Here is a 22079-nt window from a genome sequence, read left to right on the forward strand (position 1 = left end):
AAGTTGTGCGTGACAGAAGGGTGTCTTTCATAGATGATGCTTACCAGTATTCCAAACAGCAAATGCATTTTTAAAAGGTGCCAAGTTCAATACATACTACCTGCAAAATAGAGTTTAGTTCAGTTACCGTATCACAATAAACTCAGAAAAGTCAAATTTGGGGATTGGGCAAAAAAAAATACTACCCCTTGTGATCCATGGTTTGTTGAAAAGATTGTTTGTTTGGCTGTGCTATTATTGGGGCGATTCTTTGGACCTAAAAAGGTAAGATTTTGACTAAAAAATTCAAATTCACACATATTTTGATGATGAAAAACTTAATTTTGACCCCATGTACTTAAATTAGGTGTTTCTCACATAGTGTTAGAATTGTATTACCGGAACTTATCTTTATTTCTGGCTGGAGCTGTCTGTTCTTCCGAAGTAATTTGACCTAAAAAAATCTTTTAGCATGAAAATTGACAAATTTATAAATGAAAAAGAACTTATTTTATCGAAATCTGGACCCATGAATAATTCTAGTATTAGTTACATCTCGTATTATGGTAGAAATAATTAAAAATTTGTTGTAGTACAAAGAAAGATACTTTCCTACATTTTCGGGTAGAAAGTGTCTGTCCTAACTAAGTAGCTTGGCAAGAATGAAGAAAGAACGTTCACCAGCTGCAGTTGTTGGCCGGCAACACTGAAGTTGTGCGTACACTGCACTCTCTCTCTCTCTCATTATGACAAAGTTGTCTACATCGCCATTTTTCATCATACGGTTTCTAATAGAAGAACCAATGCCCATGCAGTCTTGCTAAAGTTAGGATAGTGCAATAGGCTATATTGAGTATTTGTTTCATTTGACAGTTTATGGTTCACAATGAGCAGACGATGGTCCGTCTACAACGGTAGGACTATAAAGTAGGCTACAAGATGTAAATTGTAAAATGATAAGTTCACCGACAAACGAAATGCAAGTTGCCAACAAAATTTTGATTTTGTTAAGAATTTTGGCAATTTTTGACCTAACGGTACAATTTTGACAAAATGTTGACCTATTTTGACATGTCAAAAAATCGCTTCAGTTAACACCTTACCACTTGGAATAAACAGTACAGTGTAAAATGTGTTGCAGTTGAAAAACAATAAAAACCGTTGCATGACTGTCATACCGGCATTCAATTGCTGACGTTGCAGTACTTGTCCACAATGGACCACAATATCGCCTACATAGGGATATTTCAGTGTGGATAGAGACAACATCCCTTTATCCATATGTCAAAAAAGTTACTTCTATAGCAACTTCCCATCAGTACCGTAATACTGAACCTGGTCGCAGCCTGGTATATTATCAGATTCGAAGCTCGATCATCCAGCAACATGATCAGACGAATCATATGCTACCAAGATCTAAAGAACATTCATATGAATAAGGGATATCAGTAGCCTACTAAAACATCTAAAACAAACGACCTTACTGCAATGTCAAAACGAGTTCATTTTATGACTATTCTCACATTACATATATTCAATAACATTTACCGCATTTCCATACCTTACAGTACATATATGATATGATCCTTAACGCCATCACGTAGCAGAAACTGCTTCAATATATCCATTTCGCCAAGTTTTTTCGTGTACCCTACTCTCTGCCTGAAGCCTGACGAACCACCAATTCAAATCCAAGTTGAAATCGAGTGCGCTCTACCGTATCGAAGGTGGTGACCCCTCTGCGTCACAGGAAAATATGTATATTGAAATATTACCCTTAAACTTAGTGTTGGGTCAAGTGAGTAATATAATTTTACATATACCATGATTTAATGTGATCTCCAAACGTACCGATAGTTTATGAATGCGAAATTGATGATAAATTACTAAGTATAAATTTTCTGGAAAATAAGCCGCAGTGGCGAAGTGTTACATGTAAACGGAGAAATACGCAGAAGCGTTGCGACGATAATGGCCCAATGCGTTTATATGCCCAAAAAGTGTGTCTGTACGCAGAAAAAAGTGTTATGAAGTGTTCAATACGACCTTGCGGATTTACAGTGTATTGTCCACATACTCGCAATAATGTTTTAGACCTTAATCAATTCATCAGTTCCGTATGTATTAAAATTAATGAAATTTGTTGCAGGAAAACAACCACGTGGTCATCTCGAAAAACAATGCTACATCCGCTGCAGCGATCGAAGCATTGAGGGTGTAGTTAAAAGCGGGCATTTCAAGTCGATTTTGTGCTTTGCTTTACGGATGGTTAGTAACCGCAACATATTTTATACATTGTACTGAACAATCGTGTACCTACAGGAGTTACAGCTGGGAGTGGGCAGGATCAGGATAGAATTTCTGTTTCCAATTTTTCATTTCGGTCGGAGCAGGGTCAGACTTGGATCGGAGCAGGATTTGTACTTTTATGGTACGCCAGAAACGCCATTGAGGCTATTGACGAGCATGACTGTTGTAACTACTAACCATACGCCAATTGGCTCCCATACAATCCTGTGATATTTTATCGTCATATTCCTTTGCAATATTCAATATATGACTTGAACCATTGCCGTATGATCTATTTTTTTAAACTTTACTACAAATAGGTAGCCTACTTGTAGATGATTATTAGTATCGGAGTTTTGTGGATCGAATCACGGTCATTTCAAGAATCCAGCCTAGGAGTCGGACCGGACCCGGACCCGGACCGCATAACTGAAGGAACAGGATCGGAGTCGGACAGGAGAATTTGTCGATCCACCCCTCGCTATTAGGAGTATACACATAGGACATACAGGCAATGTTCTCTCCATTTTTTCACGAGTCTGAGCGAACAATCTAACTTCCTAAGCCAGTCGAACTAAAACTATATAGTCGTGTGGTTCTTAACCCTTTTTCCTGAAGTGCGCCTTTCCGAAAATTGCCGACGTCTGGCGCCCGGCCATATTTTAAGTACGGTAATGAAAACAAGGTGTCGAAGTTCGGTCGGTCTTTTCGGCTTGGGACATCACTATTGGAAATAGCTTGAATCGCGCTCGAGGATCACTAGACTAATTACCGCAATAAAAATTGTATGCGCTATATTCGGGATCACATCGAGGTTAATATAACAACCATCGGGTACGGGCTCATACCATCTGGTTCGAGCCCAGTACTCACATCCTGGATTCACCTCTGCGATTAGCAAGACGGGGACGTTAATTGTATTGGATTTTCTTCTGTTGCTTTCTGTGACTAGTAAATCAACTTGGATATAGTGGTAGAGATCTTTGCTCACATTGAATTTAGTACTGCACCCAGTTTTTAACTTTAACATGAATACATTCCAAACAATCGAAACAAAGCAATCTATTTTATAACGTTCATGTGAGGTTGCGTGTAAAAACACAGGACAGTAATATTCTTTATGATACCATGAAAAAATATTCTGACGACATAATTTTGTAGTTCTCAAATACAAGTATATTTAGTTAATCACCACTCTCAAAAGTGGTACAGTTGCCTCTTTCTCTTCGAATTCGACATGCTGTGCGCGGCATGATAACATACCTTTAGTTCGAAACATGTTGTTGGAATAACCCGAGTCAACGTGGCGGAAGTGTTTAACGGGGACTTGACGATCTAAATCAGTGTTTCCAAAATTTTTCGAGCTGCCGCCCCTTGGACGACGAATAGAGTGCCATCGCCCCCGACACAGGTTGTTCTACATTTATTGTAGCTAAAATGATACGGATGAAGCTGGTGTATTATTATCATCATCCTCGTCATATTGGGTTTGAGTTTTGATAAGAAGAATCTCATTCTAAAATTTCCAGTGTAGGCGTCCCGTACTGTCAAGTCGGTTTCTTCTGTGAGTCAGAAACTTTGTCCCGGCACTGACAACAAGCTCTATTCAAATGTGAGCGGTGAAGGGCAACGCCGTAAAAGTCAACCCGAGTCCAATGAGAGTATTTCTATTCGACTAAAATTGGGAATCCAGAACGAATGATTGGATATAGAAAAAACTTTGGGTTTAACTCAAAAGTGTTCTACGCCGTGCAATGCAATCAGCTCCTCAATCAATACATGCTCGGGAACTTCACAGAATGGATTGATTATCCAGTGAGGAATCTCTAATTGGGATAAATCCTGGAATCAAATCACCATATCCCCGTGCAATTTTCTGAAATTATTGATTCATGTTTCCCCATCAAAATCGGGTAATCGAGCTGAACCAGTAGCTCATGCAACCTTGAGAATTGGAACAGTTCACGAGTCGCAAAATTTCAGTGCAATATCGAGAGCTCATCACAAAATCCGGACGGTACAATTTTCACCTTTATCAGGTTTCATCATTACTAAGACCGGATATATTCTGCTCAGAAATTGAGGAAAATATGCCCGTCAAGTAGAAGCAATATCTTTTCTCGCTACCAGAGCGCCGTGTCACAGGGCAAGGTGGCAACACTGTGGGAAATCCACGTTCGTTTTAAACAGAGAATAAAATCGCGCAAGGCAGTTTCTTTTAAAAAGCCATCACACCTTGCAGTGAGCAATATCTGCTCAAATACTTCGTAGCTCTCAAAGCACACTATGAAACACGCTTTTCAGGGATGCTGCGACTGCTAAATTAGTCCATTGATGGGCAGGATCAACATTGTCAAGAAACAATGGACTTTTCCGGTACAGCTGAATAAATATACGGACGGCCCTGAATTGCCTTGATTGAATCGATTCTGCATTTTACTTCGAATTTAGCTGCTTTATTTATCAATCGTTTCAACACTACGCAGCGGTTGCCGTCTAAACCTTACACCGCCCCCATTTGCTCTCAGCGCCCCCCAATCGCCAATTTCATGGTTAGAGCCCCTTCACGCTCGCGATCGCCGACAAGATAGCGTAATGGTGAAGCGTCCGTCTTCTTGTTCAGTAGGTCGTGGGTTCGATCACCGGCCGTGTCAGACCAAAGACCTGATTAGTAACACTGGTATCCATGACTTCCCTGCTTGGCGCTCATGCATTACTGGGATAGCATGGAGGGGTGGTGCATGACTTAAAAAGCCGTAAAAGGCTATGCCTGCGCTTCCTTGTCCAGCGGCATATGCACATCATCCACTCATGGTATGCATATGCAGTTATGCACAGATCGTGTGTATTTGTATCATGAGTCGGTGCATATGCCGCAAAAACATCAAGGAAAAAAATAACTACGTCCTTTCCTTTCGTCCGTCCTTACGTCCTGATCTAATGTTACACGCACTTCATTTTACGTGAATTTTAATAATTTAATTTTAGTAAATTAGTAATTTAAATAATTTTAGCAATACCCTGCATTTGTGGAAACATGTTGGAAACATTGTCGATGTATAATTTGTGCGGAAAGCGACGAAAGATTTCGAATTTTGACATATTTTGTCTCACGTAAATTTGCAATGAGAACTCAGGGATATATAGAACTGCTGCTATAATATATACTCATACGTCGTTACTGCATCCTCTACTGCGATGTCATTTTCTTCAGCCCCACCCCCCCCCCCCCCCCATATACCGCCCCATGAGCCCAGCGCCCGCACATCGCCCATGAGAGTCTCCGCACCCTTAAAAATCCATATCATCCCTGCAGGGGGGGCGCTGGTGATAAGGTTAAGAAACACTGATCTAGACCGTGATCCAAATCTGCGCTTTTTGGCATTTCACGACCGAGGTCTCACATATCGAAATAATGCATTTCTATATTTATTCAGCCACGTTTTACGGGCATATATGAAATTGAGAAGGTGCATACCACCCACACAATTCAATGAAACATGTGTGACACTCGCTATTTCAAATTGGGGTGCATTATTTTCCTTGTAGATCGCACTTGTTTTGCGGGACTCAGATTACCAGGACAGGACTATTCTCTGCCGACTATCTCGACGACCGGAAATATCATTATTGAGGATTTTTGCCCACCAGTGACTGTCTCTTTGGTCAGTGTATTATCCAGAGGTGGTCAAAGTAGTCAAGAAAGCTACTCAAGTAGAAGTAGAAGTAGCGACGAAAAAATCTACTCAAGTACAAGTAGAAGTACTTCCTCCATAAGCATTGACTGACTTTAAAAGTACTCAAGTAAGTAAGTAGTTGTGAAAACGATCCTAATTCGTTCACATGCATTGTAAAAAGGTGCAAATTGAGCTATGCGAAAGGTGACAAGCTTGATTCATATTGATCCATACCAGCAGGTATCCAATTTTCGATATCATAAGCATTCTTCCACATCATGGGATGAAAATGATAGTATTGATATGGAAATGCGATACTAATCCTCTGTTTTCTCGAACAGCGCGTTATTGAAAATAGCATGGTATGGCGCCATCCCCCATGTTATAAGGCCCGTAGTTTAGTCGAAGAGCAATACGGAGAAGTTGCATAGCATACGGTTTAAACACTTTGCGCGATTAGTAAACGTTAATAAAGAATATGGTGGACCGTAAAAATGCCATATTCCGTAGCTTTATTTCCGAAAACTAAAGGCATTACTATACTTGCTTTTGGACTTCAACATGTATGTTATCCAGACAAAAGAACTGATATTAATTATAACTCAAAGTATATGATACTGGGAATTGAAAGTGAGACATAAATATCACTTCTAAATGCGGAACATGCATTTCATGCCTTTAGTCCAGAAAGTTTCAAAGGTGGTATGCTAAAACAGCTATAAAACTAACAAAAAAAAGTCAGAGTCCACTTTTCCAGGTTAGGACGCGCCATGGACATGCTAGATTACGATATCACAAGTAAATGCTAGATTACGAAACATCAGATTCAAACGTTATGATGAGCCGTATATATACTGTGATGAATTATTTCATATGGGCGATGGGTGACAATGTGATGTGAACGGAACCATGCCAACCCGCTACGTAAATATATTCATCGATACTGATACAATACAGTATACAATAATACTGATCACTCCGTATCCACTGTGCGCGAAGCGCGACGAAAATTCTGGGCTTTACCCAACTTTTATGAAAATTAAATGTTGATACTCAGTGAAAACAGCCCCGAAATTCCTCAGGCTATCTTCCTGATTGGAATATTGAACGACTTCTACTTGACAAACTGAAAATAGCGAAAAGTAAGTAAGTAGATCACAAAATATTACGAAGTAGAAGTCGAAGTAGCGTAAATCAGATCTACTTGAGTAAGTACCGCAAGTAGAGGTAAACTACTTGAGTACTTCGAAAAAGTACTTCGTTACTGACCACCTCTGGTATTATCGCCGTTTGTCACTTCCACTTCACTACCGGCAATTCATGTACTCAAGTGTCCCAGTGGGGAAAGGGTCGGGCCCGAAAAATTGGTGTCCAAAAGTCCCACACCCGCACGTGGCACACCCTTAGAATAAAGCATCCTAACGGTCTCCGACAGCGTTCAGCGATACTAGGAATATACCGTTATTTCATAGTTGCGAACAGAGTTAGGTTCATTTTTGTACATTATGCGTATTCTAAAAAATTATGCAGTGCGCTAGGTACGGCCTCACTCTTTACCTCCCTCTGCCAAGCCCGAGTATTACCCGTGCAAAGCTTGAACTTTCTAAAAAAACCATAACATCCGACCAATTTGTGCAATACAGAGATCGGCACATTTTAATGTTCAAGCCATATTTTCGTAATTACTAGCTATAGTACCCAACAGAATAACCTAGCTCGGATATATGAAAACTATCTATAGGTGATGGCGCGAAGAAATCTTCTTGTTGCAAGAAATACAGCAGATAGAATATAAATATATGCATAGAGAAATATCACTCAGGTGCGGTCGCGACCTAAATTTATACACTTGCGACCCACTTAAAAGTCGCTGACGTAAGCTAACCCTTGGGAAACTGTGAGCATGCGAACAACGAATTTCCTATATTTTCAACGTTAGCTCAGCGGCCTTGTTGTCCTGAATCCACTTTTTAGGGGGTGAAATTTCTCCGCAAATGGAAAATTTTAAAAAGCATTTAAACATCCCTTTAGCTAAAAATCCGCCAGAAGAAACATACAATTATAAAGAACTAGTGTCATACTTTACGCAGTTCTACGATAGAAATAGAAAAATCTTGTGCATCCAGTGTATCTTTCGTTACAACGGAAAAGCCAGATTCCCCCTGAAAATTTCGAAATCCCCCCGGTTTTCACAGTTCACAGTTCTAATATCTTTGGATTGGACAAGGTTTCATCTACCGGGGACGTGTGATATCCAATTACAAAACTAGATTGGAGGACTTTAAGTATAGTCTCATGAGAATATCGCTTGAAGGTGGCGGACTGGAGTATATTAATATAATCAGAACTACGGCTTTATCGCACAAGTATGAACGATTCCTTTTCAGGTTCGTGACATCAACTGTGTATCAGAGTTGGATCAATTGTAATTTGTAATGTAATTGAATGTAATTAATTACATATTTCAATGTAATTGTAATGTAATTGTAATTGAAGCATTTTTATTTTGTGTAATTGTAATTGTAATTGTAATTTGACAAAAATTTTGCTCAATTACAATTTCAATTACATTAAATTGCTAGTGAGACCTGACAAGCACAACATAAAATAATTGACTTATAATGCATTCTCTTTAAATGTCGACAAGGAATTTGGTGGATCCATTCGCGGAAGCCCTTGACTGCGCCCTTGCGGGCGAAGTTTTTTATTTTTACCGCTATGCTGGCCTCGGCTGCCATTGTATACAATGATAAGATTACTAACCAACGGATGGATTCGCAACACGTGACTCACGATTGAATACGCCGAGAAGCGAACTGCTGAGCCGGCTAAAAGCAGCAGAATTGATAGTCCCATAGCTAACGATCCAAGCGTCGAAATTTGATATGTATGGTCCTAATCGAAAGCTAGTGTCGCACTGATTCCGCAATAAAAGTATATTTCCAGGCAATGGTAACATCCCAAAATAGTCGTGAAAGTCTGGGAATCGGCATTGTTCTGAACAATCGCTGGGAGTAATTGGCCATTGTTGTGGTCATGCTGCTGCGGCGCTCTCACTTTTCAGAACAGTCGGCCTTAAACGGTTATTTTGGAGCAGTTACATTGCCCTGACGAGATTTTAATTTGTATTTTCGGAATTAGTGCATCAATAGCTTACGATAAAGACCTGATGCATCAAATTTGGACGCTTGAATCGCCAGCTCTAGGACTACAAAGTTTGCTGCTTTTAGCCGGCTCTGCAGTACGTTTGTCGGTGCATTCATCCGTGACTCACATCTTGCGCATCTATCCGTGGGTTGGCAATCTACAATACGATTTCAGATCACGATGCTGCATCGTTACTTCGTCTGGCTAACTAACCAGACCACTGGATATTATATAACGTCTTATCTGACAAAGCACGGTTTTGTTTTCACCCCTTATCCTAATTCTTACGTCCCTCGATAAAAATAATATTATTTCTTTAATTATATACTATATACGCAAATCCAACCCGTGCATGATTATAATACTTTTTTCAACGACATACTGCATACTGGAATAGTTCGAAAACGTTTTTCTTTTATTAATTACCGGGTATTTGCGTATCATGAATGAAACATGAATACTTGAATTGTTGTTAATTACGACGCTACGGTTGTCAAGGAGCACGGTTGAATTTATGATTATTCAATTACATGTTCAACAGCAGCAATTGTAATTGTAATTGTAATGTAATTGAAGCGTGCAAGGAGTAATTGTAATTGTAATTGTAATTTGATATTTTTAGCATGGAGTAATTGTAATTGTAATGTAATTGAAACATGCATGAAAGTAATTGTAATTGTAATTGTAATTGAACTGAAATAATGTAATTGATCCAACTCTGCTGTGTATTACGCCATCGCTCTGTTTTCGACGGACTTCAGCAGCGACCATTTTCTCAACGTATGTTTGTCTGGTATCGCGGACCTTCCGGCTTTCGTCATTACGTTCCTCCTTTTAACGCACGTGGGAAGACCAAGAACCGCATTTCTACTCATGTCACTTACCGGCCTGTCAAGCCTCGGTCTTCCCTTTATACCGAAAGGTACGTGGAATTTATTTTTCAAAAATGAATCGTCGAACAGTATTGGTACTTTATTGCCAAATAAGTATGTAAGAGTTTGGGTCTTTGTTTGAAATTAGTTCCGTATATTTGATCAGCGCACCCTTCACTTACTCTTACAATTACGTTTTGCTTGACGTGTCGTCAGTAGCCACCAAATTGAATGGATTTACAATAACAATAAAACAGGAACATTGAGATTTCTCAGGGAATAATATTTACTCCAATATATCAACAATGTTGAGCATTCAACTGCGGTTGTAATGATGTCCTATGTCATCAGCCCTTTCCTTTGTTCTTATACTAGGCTTACCATATTTTGGAAATCCAAAAAGAGGACAGTTTTTCAGAAATCTGAGACTTGCAAAACCGGAGAAGAATTCTGAAAAACCGGTGAATTTTTCCCACTTTGTGAAAAAAGGTCATCTATCCGCTCAGAGCTAAAATCACCGTTTTTCACTCCGAAATACCCGTCGGAGCATCACTTCTGTGCTAATTTACGGCATATCACTCGCAATTTGCTCTAATTCTGACCTAAATTTTCAAAAAAGAGGACAAAATCTCAAAAAAGAGGACAAAAGGGCGTCCTCCGAGGACACTTTCATAAAAGTCAAAAAAGAGGACAAATCCTCTTAAAAGAGGACGTATGGTAACCCTATCTTATACTCTCTCTCGCTTCCTGAATTGCAAGACCAAGGGCAGTTCAATTCGCGTCAATACTAATGTGAGTACCCACTTACTTTATCAGACCTGTCCGTCTTGAAAACGATCATCGCTATGATCGGTAAAGGATCGATTGCCGGAGTGTTTCACGTTTGGTACCTGATGTCCACCGAAGTTATGCCAACCTTCAAAAGGAGTTCGGCGATGGGGATGTGTTCTGGTGCAGGCCGCGTCGGGTCAATCACAGCTCCGTATATAATGTATCTTGGTAAGAAATTGACACTACACTATGATTTAGCCCAGGGACGGGTAACATACGGCCCGCGGGCCATTACATGAGTATGTCGCCCGTGGCCGCAATCTGCCTAGCTTTCCCACTAGTTGCTTACTACGTCAAATTTTAGTGACTGTATGTTAATATATACGTGTGTGCGCAGCGTGCAAGAGTGGAGCTTACGCGTAAGTTTGTCGAAGCGAGAAGACTAGAATTATCGGCATTTACGATGTACTCGACCCTAATGAATTGATATCTTGGTAAATTTGGGGTACTGGTCTTATCGAACGCCTTGAAATCTTAATTAAGAACTGCGTCGTGTGCTAATTGGTCAGAGAGAAGCAAACATGGCGGTACCTGTATGACGATGCTGTTCTCAAATTCACATTGTATTCGTCATTATCGACGAGAAATGGCTTTGAATAAGTGACATCGCTGCCGTTGAAATACATTCATTAAATACGATTTAATCCTTGTATATGTGGATAAATTAGCGAGTACAGTATCGAATCAGCAATCCAGCCGCAAAGTACCTAATTTTCCTATATCCGGCCCGCCGACTCGAGAAGTTGCTCGCCCCTGATTTAGCCGAAACGCGCAAAGCGGCGTGCGCATGCGGTGTCTTAAACCCACTGTTTTCAAATGATATATATCCAACTATCCATATATAGATCACGATTATCCAACCTAGATTGATAACGTATGTGTTATACATAAATTCTATCACTATCATACGGATATTGGAGTCATCGATGGTATATGCATGGTGTATATATGAACTGTTTATCGCGTTTTCATTTAATTCACAACATGAGTTCTTACGATTTCAACAGAGAATATCACAGCTTCAAGTATAAACTACCAGAACTCCAGAACAGTTCAGCGCACAAAACTGAAGGAGTTATATGACTAAAGATTACATGTGTATTTTGTATTGAATATAAGAACACCGGATTGTCGCATCAGGACAGGACGTTATGTATTTTTGTCCTTGATGTTTTTGCGGCATATAAAGCGACTCATGTAACATACGCACCATCTTTGCATGCTGTGCATATGCCGCCCGACGAGGAAGGTACAGATCAGAGTTGGATCAATGACAATATTTTAATTCAATTACAATTACAATTACAATTACTTCCTTGCATGTTTCAATTACATTACAATTACAATTACTCAATGCTAAAAATATCAAATTACAATTACAATTACAATTACTTTTAAACAGGTAATTGATTCAGTAAAGACGTGTTCTTTGACAACCGTAGCAACGTAATTAGCAACAATCTCAAGCTATTCAGAATTCATGTTTCATTCCTGATATGTAGAATCCCCTTTATTAAGAAAAAGTCGGGCGTATTCGAACTATTCCTAATCATGAGTACTGAAAACTACAAGCACAGAAAAATGTTTCAGGCGACTGTTAAGAACCAAAGGTTTGAGCGACTAACAGCGAATAGGCTACAGGGCAGTCAATCAAATGTAATCAAACGATTAGGCTACTCAGAGCTGAGTCAGGATAATGAAATGTAATTGGTAAGGCGTCAGCGATAAGGATGATACCGATAAGGTGCGTAAAATTAAAATAACTGCAAAAGGAAAGAACCTCCTGATAACTAAGAATTACAATATTTTGGTTCGCATTTACATTTTCACTCGCTCGGAAACTGTTAGATTGCATTTGATGAACATTAGTGTGCGAAAAGTTTCTGGCCCCAGTAAATTTGGCCAAGATTGGAGATAAGATTGGGATAACATCTCTACAAAAGCGTGATCAAGTTTGATGAAGCCTTGGTTAGAAACTTGAATTTTTTTTGCTATTGTTGCAACAAGCCTCGGTACTGGTCAGAGATTAAAAAAAAAACTTTGACCGTGGTGTAGGAAATGGTTCAGCACAGGTTTCATCCATTTTTGAAATATTAAGATTTAGCTTAGCCCACTGGTTCTCTATAACTTTTTTAGACACGCCCCCCTTTATGACAGTGAATATTTCGTGCTCCCCTTATCGTCATAGCACACAATGAAACCAGAAAGTTAGCAATCCTTTCATATAGTTCGATGGTATGGAAGGTTATGACTGTTGATGAGAGAATTCTCCAATACGAAATTCAGACTATACACCGAGCAATAACCATAAAACGGAGGTGAATCGGGCCAAGCGTGGAAAAGATTTCAGTTCACTGGAGCGTCGCGCCCCGTTCAGATGCTTTCACGCCGCCCAAGGGGGCACGGCCCCAGTTTGAGAACCACTAGTTTAGCCTATATTGTAATTCACAAAGTTTTCTGTTGCTACTGAAGTATGGGAAACAGTTTAGCGTGACTGAATTATCTAGTTATAACGCAGCACGCATAGAACACCGATGTAAATAGGCTAATTATTACATGTGGTGACTGTTTACTAAGGCCTTAAGGCCTCTCGTTGTCATCCTGGTTCGTACCGGATTTTCAGTGGTGCGACGAATAAATGATTGATTAAATGATTATTTTATGTTGTGATTGTCAGGTTTCCATGAAAATGTAATTGAGATTGTAATTGAGCAAAATTTTGATCAAATTACAATTACAATTACAATTACACAAAATAGAAATGCTTCAATTACAATTACAATTACACGAAAAAATGTAATTAATTACATTCAGCTCAATTACAAATTACAATTGATCCAACTCTGGTACAGATATAGCCTTTTATGACTTTCTAAGACTTGTACCACCCCTCCTTGCTATCACGGTAATTCTTAGCATCAAGCGGGCACCAGTGTTACTAATCAGGTCTTCGGTCTGACCCGGCCGGGGATTGAACCCGCGACCTGCCGATCAAGAAGCCGGACGCCGCACCATCTTGTCGGATTGTCCCGTAAATAGGCTCCTGTATTACGAAACGAATGTAACACTCGAATTAAGGATAATTTGCGGAGTTATCCTCTGTTTCGTATTAAAATAGTGTTTTTGTAAAACGGGCATTACTTGCGGTCACACATCGCCGACTTTCGTAATACCGATCGGAACCTGAGCCGCGATGGTATTATGAAATCAATTTCTGCGCTTTGTGAGACCCAGATACTGTTAGAATGCAAGTCTCCGAAATCGGGGAATAATCCATCATTGTCTGGGTTCCCGATAGATGCATTGGACGACTGCTGACGATAACATGGACTTTTTGGAGTTTATGAGGTTTAGTGAGGAGGAATATGATGGCAAAGCTGTTGAAAGAGTGCCAAAACGTCGACTGGCGGATTTGCAGAACCCGATGGAAAAGAACACAGATGCGGAATTTAGACAACGGTATCGCTTTACAAAACAAGGTCTTCATGACTATATTGCAGTCATTCAGAATGACTTCGGGCATTCTAGAAAAGGTGTTGCTCTACCAATACTGCATAAGATGCTCATATTCCTACGCTTCACAAGCAGTGGGTCATTCCAATTGCTTTCTGCTGATTTGAAAGGTATTTCGCAGCCGACTGTATCTAATGTGATCAAGGAGGTAATGAATTGACCGTGATTGATTGCTTGTTCTTTTGCAAATCCAGTACTTTTTTCACAGGTTTCGGCCGTCATAGTTGGTAATATAGGGACTTTCGTACGATGGCCACAAATGAACTTGCACAGTGTAAAGGAAGAATTTTACTCTATTGCATCATTTCCAGATGTAATAGGTGCAATTGATTGCACTCATGTTTGCATCCAGAGCCCAGGTGGTGAAAATGCAGAACGGTTCAGGAACCGAAAAGGTTACTTTTCCATAAACTGCCAGGTGAATATTATAACCGTAGTTTATAATGATGTATATCGGCCACACCTGCACTAAAATAATTATAATTTACAAATCGTATAGGGTATGATAGGAACATTCGTTACCTCTACCGCAACCTTAACCCCATAATTTTGACATATTCATGGGGAACACTGCTTAGTGATAGTCAATTGGTCATGCTGTTGCTGATAAGTTAATACACTGACCCCCCCCCCATATTATGTTGCTGCCTTGATGATAATGCAAATATTCCTAGCTAACAAAATATGAAGTTACACCATACAATTTGGTTTGGGTGTTTGTTGTGATTTAAAAATAACTATTTAATGTAATTTTTTTTGTCCAGTGATGCAAGTGATATATAGAACAGTAATTCACAATACTAATACATACATTCCTGTTTCAGGCTGTATGTGATGCAAGACTCGTCTTTACGAACATTTATGTAAAATGGTACGGTTGATGCAAGGATATTCCATAATTCTGCATTATATGGTTATCTGGAAAGCCAGCCGACCTCAAATGGACTGTTGCTTGGCGACCAAGGCTACCCATTGACTACTTATCCAATGACACCGTTACGCAATCCTTTGCGCGAGTCTGAGCTGTGTTACAACAGAAGCCACAAAAAGACCAGATTGACAATCGAACGCGCGTTTGGTGTTTTGAAGCGAGTATTTTCCTGCCTGAAAACAGGCATGATGGGTTAAAAGTCGACACAACTTTGAACGTGATTCCAGCCTGCGTCTGCATGTACAACTTTCTCAGGCAACGTGGCATGATCGAGGCATCACTTGATGAATTTACAGATGATGGAATGGATCCTAGTGATTCTACAGCGTACGCGTACGGACTATGCACCAGCTTCTGCGATCCGTCAGCAGCTGATAAGATTGCACTTTTCATCTGCGTAGAACCGAATGTGATGTGGTGCAGTTGCAAGTGATAAGATAACTGTATAGTTTTTGAATAGATGTTTCCAAAAAAGACAATTTCCATTGTCCAATCTCCCTGACATAAGCAAAAATAACCCTTCAAATTGAATTAATCTTGGAAATTTTATTCCTTTACCATGATACAATGGCTATTTGACATGGTTCTTATCTCACTACTGCACAATGGCTATTTGACATGGTTCTTATCTCACTACTGTACGATGGCTATTTGACATAGTTCTTATCTCACTACTGAAATACATATTGACAAGTTACTACTAGTAAATATACCTTGTCACAATTCTACAGATTGTTTGCTATTGCTGATTTAAATGGTACCTGCAGTGGAATGAATAATACTATACTATGAAGCACTCTTTTATTGAGCAGCAGCCCAGCACAAAGAAACATATAAGCAAGCACGGTATATAATCAGCATGACATTGGTAATGAGTAGAGCAATACATACAACATTGTCACGTTGAGCCAAAATAATGTCAAAATTTTTTGCAACATGCATTCGTTTTATCGTACGTCTGCGCTCTCGGTGAACTTATTGCCATTTTACAGCTTGTGTAGCCCCTACCGTTCTAGACGGCCTATTGTGAATTATAAACGCCAAATGCAACAAATTTTAGGTTGATGTGGTGTTACACTCAACATACTGCAGTATCTTAAGTGAAGCAGAAGCAGCCGATTTTAGGTAAAAAAAATCGCTATAGTAATGAGACATTTTAGCAGTAGCAAAGTAGAACCACAGTACAAAAATATATTAGGCAATTTGCCGTTTGCAGCACAGTATTGGAGGACAAACATGCTATCGCTCAGGAATCGAACGTGCATCTTCAACGGAGCTGAATCAAGTCTAATTTTCTTTGGTCATATCTTGACCATATTCATGTTAGAAACAACGTGACACACACAAATAGACATGGCCATGATGTTATCAAAAGAAAATAAAAACATTACAAAAATGGCCAATAGCTACTTTGATTCCACAGCGGCGATATCGATCCAATTCTATTGCAATAAAGAAAATATATCAAATCACAAAAGAACAGTGCTGGCTAAAACGAAATAATGAAACTGTTAGGAACGAGCATTACGACTCTTCAAAAATATCTATTAATCACGTCTACTTTTTGATGGAACGCTGTTCAAGTTCCATTTCTGCCAATTTCAGTTTTTTGTTTAGGAGCTCTATCTGTTTTTTTACTTTGATTGCTTGCAATCTGTACAGCTCATTCCGGGATTCAGACTCCTGAGCAAGTTTCCTCTTTCCAGAACAGGTTGGTTTAGGAGGTGCAGATATCGACGTATCATCTGAAAAGATAACAATATGTCTTGTTCTGTTGCAGTGTTGGGATGACTCGAGTCAGCATTGAAAATCGATTGACTTGAGTTCACTCGAGTCAAAAACTGCAATGACTCATGACTCGAAGGTAGTGACTTGATCCCAACACTCTTCTGTTGAGTCTAGGACATATTCAGCAGGAGTAGTCGGCTCCTTCTACCACCTACTCTATTTCAGACAAAGAATACCATACCTGCTGTCGTTTTGTGAGGTTGTTTTTCCGGCGTAGATGCATACGTCCTCAAAGATTTTGAACAGACGGGATGCCTGCTTGGTGCAGATAGTACAGAGTCATCATCTATATTGGATGGAGATGACACGGATACCAGTGTGTACATTTCCTCTGAAATCAAGCAGTACATACTAAGTGACACGACACATACTTTCAATGAGATATACAGATAAACTAGTTAATATATTTCTGTTGTGTAAAATAGGTTATCAAATTCGTATGGACTACGCAGCAGAACGGCGTGACTTGCATGTTTGTGTTCAAACGTATACAGGGCTATTTCTGCTTGTAGCTCTGGATTGCACTTACGAAATAGTACAATAATTGTGTTATCAGAACGCATAACACCGAACATTGAGACAACTTTTACAAACCTTGCTCTGTACTTCCAACGATCCCAACAGATTGTGGAAGAGTTGCGCTTTCAGTGTCCAATTGAGAGTCTGGGATTATGGGATTGAAGTGCGCTGGCTCCATTGCGAGTAGCTGGAAATACAATTGCAATAATCAAAATGAGAATCAATTTTCTTCAGTGAGAAACAACAACATGAGCAAACCAAATGAATTGTCCATCAATTCCCTGCGCCTGAATCACAAAATTCAGGCAGCAATGATATATTCCGATTTCAATTCAAGATTGAGATGTGTTTCAATGTTCACTGATGCCAATGTACACCGAAGAGTGGCAAAAGAAGTAGGCCTACAAACCTGCTGCGAAATTGGAGTTAATTCTTTATCCTTGAAGGATCCACCACCGATCTTCACATTTTCTTTGCGGATAAATGTCATTTCTTTTCCCGCCTTTGCCTTCAGGTTCTTATATAGAGCTCTTAGCTTCATCCAATTGTCAATTTGCCGTGTATGGCTGTCCATATTAAACTCAACCTGAATCTTTGTCCAGGCCAACTCCTTGGAATTGTTTGTAAATTTATTTGTTGATTTGTTCTTTAATATAGGCCACTCTTCCACCAAATTCAGCAAAAACTCTTTTTCATACTCTGAATAGTTTGTTCTCTTTTCAACACTTGAATCCATATTTATAATCTTGTGGCTATGAACTAGAGAACTAGAAAAATAGCTAATCGTTAAAAAGTAATAGCTTCACCACAGCACGGTTTACACCACCCACCACCGTCAGTTTTGTAACAATAGCAGATGCAGTACCGTAACTCAAAATTTATTGCAACATAACGATTCATTGATCGTTAGACATCATATGCTTCCTTTAGTAAACCTGAACTGTTCCTTAGGTACACGAATACATAGTGCGAAACAGCCTTGAAATATTTCAAAATTCCCAAATTTGGCACCCTACTGTACGTACGTATTACCTGAGTTATCTATAGTGACATGCTCCTTTTGTTGTTCTATAAGATGAGCCAGGTATGACCGATCATTGATGCTGAAAATCATCGTGAAAACACAAACCGCTGGCGTAACGATAAATTCATGTACCGGTATCACAAATATGACCAAGATATATGACGCGAATACGCGAATTACATGTAATGCGAGTTTTGAGTAGGCGACGGATTACATTTTTTTCGTAATACCAACCGGAGTTTACTGTAGGCCGAGTTTCTATCCGAGTATTACGCAATTCTCGAATTAATTCTTGTTTTCGTAATACGGCCATTCGATTACCGCAAGTCATATTATGTTTCAGCAAATACCGGTCCCATTGCTCCGAATATGATGATGGGTACCGCAGCTCTTTTAAGTGGTTTCATCTGTATACTGCTGGTACCTGAGACACTCGAGGTGCCCGTGCCTGACACGCCGGCGGAAGCACGGGACAATAAAAGGTGGATATTTTGTATTGCTATGTCACCAATTAGAAGATTGCAATTGCAAGGTCCGGTGGGTACATATTGATATACTACAAGGTAGGTCGCACGAAACGACATAATTTGAAGGATCACGAAGTGTAAGCAATGTTTCAAGAGTTTTCTCCAATACACCGTGGTCAGGGACAACTAGAAAATTTTCAGCATTTCCGAATGTGATTTGAATTATAATTGTTGCGACACAGTCTATACCAAATTACACTAGAATTAGAATGTTAGTTTATCTTGGGATTTCCATATTTTGAGATTCGAAAAAGAAGACAACTTTAAACAATTCTGAAAGCTCTAGTACCGGAAAATAAAACTGGTGATTTTGAAAGAATTTCGACACTGTGTTGACAAATAAATACTACCCAAAATGCCCTTCGCGCCGAATTTCTCGTTGATTTTCTGGCCAAGCCTGACGTTCGTTGCATCGGACTCCGTTTTTGAGTGCATTTTAACACACTTTCTAGAAAAAACGGACAAATTCTCAAAATTAGGCGTCTTCCGAGAACACTTTGAATTGATTGAAAAAATAGGACAAATTCTTTTAAAAGAGGACACATGGTAACCTTAGCTTAGCTACAGTGATCATGATAATGCTCTTGAACGTATAGACAATCACGTGATCAGTTTGATTGCCTGTCACATCAACAGACATATCTCCATTTTCATTCGTCGTAGATAACTTAAGTTTTTTGCTATGAATAGCTCTGGTCTGTTCTTGCCAGGCAATGACGAAATAACCCATATGAGTTATGTCTAAGGAGCTAAACGACGCTTTTGAAACGAAATGCTCACGAGTCACCCTTTAACAAAAGGGATCGTATCTTGACTTTATCCGGTGACAGATATTATGTGTACAGTGTACAATACTATTTTACCAATATCAAAATAAAGGCTATTATTGTCATGTTGCCATGTCTCCAATCAAACAGCATCACATGCACAATTGCGCAGTACTTCTGTTTCTCGTTTTCAGAATTTACGGATTCAAATTGCTGACCAATTTCGGAACAAGTCTACGGAACAAGTCAAACGGGTGCTGTAGCATCAGGTGTGTCAACTGGGCCGTACGCCGAAGACAACGTGACCTTTTGACTTAGAACTGATGCCAATACAATACTTAGTTTCATTTCCACGTCACAAATATTTCCAAGTATTTTTCTTCTAACCCTGCCTACAAGAAGGACGGATGTTTTATTCTATTGCGTACAGGTACAGGTACACATTAGCCTTCCCAATTATCGCATGCACCTCCGTTGCCCGTTGGTCATGTCCCTCTTTACTTTGGTCCATGATATTTTATTTCGTAACAATGAGACATTGACATGATCCTCGACGTTTGGCGTTCGTGGCATTGTATCTTTTGCCAGTTCTTACATGTAACTTGTGGTTATGGATATGGATAATAGCCAATGTGAAATATTTGATATGTTGCACGCATGGTGACCTATGAGTTACTTCAGGAGCAGTGGATATGACACGAGTCGACGCATATATAATATTATAGGTCTACGTTGAGTTACATAGAACCTTAACCAAAGAAGATGCTTACAATTGATAGAATATAACACGCTGTTATAATACTATTTTGTACATCACACGCCAAAATTGAGCGCAGTGGGATCGCACATCTTGATCTATAGTTTACTCTCTTCACTGTACTTGTATTGGACTACAATTAAGCGGACTTGATCTTTTGTCGTCAGGAAGTACACAGTACTAGCTCCGCAGCGTGATACAACAATGTGGACGGTTCAGCCCAAGTTTGCAGACGGCTTGTTGGGTTACCCTATGTGACCTATGATTCGCTGACGAATTAACGCGCGAATCACGTAATTTCCTGTATGACCGTATAATACGACAGGAGCATATATCGTATATCTGCCGGTATAGTGAACTGATGAACCTGCTACCTTCTTTCCGTGTTATGGACACTTAACAGCGAGTGCGGTATCATTGTCGCAGCGGCGCACAATGGGCCTATCCCTCGTATCACGGAAAGATCAAGATTCGCTAATTCCATCACCACGTAGGCTCAGGTTTATTTGCGGTTCGGTCTGAGAGCGCGGATCAATACTGAACTCGAAATGAAAATGAGATCGATATGCATCTGAACGCAGGAACCTCTTCTCGATGCAATATCAATTATTGAAGCTCACTCGGAACACGCTTTAGCGAGCGGTCGTTCATCTTATGCAGGTGATTGATCAGATAGGTTCGGACAGTGTAATACAGACTCCGAGTAGCCTACTGAATGTTGCTGAGAATGGAGATGATATCCCGAGCAGATTGTAATATATATTGCTGAGGCTGCGATGGTCTAAAATCGCGTTGCAATTTCAATTGTGGCCAGCGATTTCCTTTCCGTTATGCGGCAATTAGGAGCATGTTATCAAACTGCTGAAGTACTGAAAATGATGTAATGTCACTACTGTTACTTAACATAGTGTCGGAATAGTCAGCATGTTTCAGTCGATCCTTTCCGTGTATTAGGCCGCGATGCAGTCTTTTTGATTCGTATGGTTGCTAAGTACAACGGCTTGTGCAATTGGACTGAAAGAGCGACTGTGTCATGCGTAATATCGATCGTATCGCTGAAAGATGGTTGTGTGTACTACTGTACGGCGTACCCCGTAGCTGTATGTTGTAGTTACATAAAACTGCAAGGGGTAATTTAATTTCCATAAAATTAAAATTAATAAAACCGAGCATGGTCTGGTATATGCCGACCCTTCCAACAATAACTATCCCACAATTAGAACGTATTTTGCACCAGAGTAGGTATAACTATGTCATCTGGATTAGTCATATATCCACCTGATTGACAAGCAATCGGCATAATCGAAACCGCATAGCTTCGAAATTGTCAGCATATATAATTCATATAATCATGTGCAGATAATTGTGGTCAGCGTGCAAGGAGTGTATTGCTGCTTATATCATTCGTGATTTTGTCACTCATCAGGTCAGTAAAAGTCTCGCATTGTATTGTAATAT

The 22079-nt window shown here is 39.7% G+C and overlaps 1 protein-coding gene and 1 long non-coding RNA gene across 2 annotated transcripts in view; one reads left to right on the plus strand and one right to left on the minus strand.

Annotated features, from left to right (window-relative positions):
* Positions 1-22079, plus strand: part of LOC145448503 (uncharacterized) — a 224735-nt gene that overhangs the window by 105927 nt on the left and 96729 nt on the right. The window lies entirely within an intron of this gene.
* On the minus strand, positions 16797-18801 carry LOC145448662 (uncharacterized). The gene is made up of 4 exons (XM_080327114.1): positions 17956-18801; positions 17622-17733; positions 17209-17358; positions 16797-16984 (listed from the first exon to the last, which is right to left on the minus strand). The coding sequence occupies exons 1-4, from the start codon at positions 18280-18282 to the stop codon at positions 16797-16799; spliced, it is 777 nt and encodes a 258-aa protein (XP_080183240.1). The 5' UTR covers positions 18283-18801.

Source organism: Botryllus schlosseri, chromosome 10, assembly GCF_051294905.1.
Source record: "Botryllus schlosseri isolate E-star chromosome 10, Bs_hap1, whole genome shotgun sequence".
NCBI classification, from domain to species: Eukaryota; Metazoa; Chordata; class Ascidiacea; order Stolidobranchia; family Styelidae; genus Botryllus; species Botryllus schlosseri.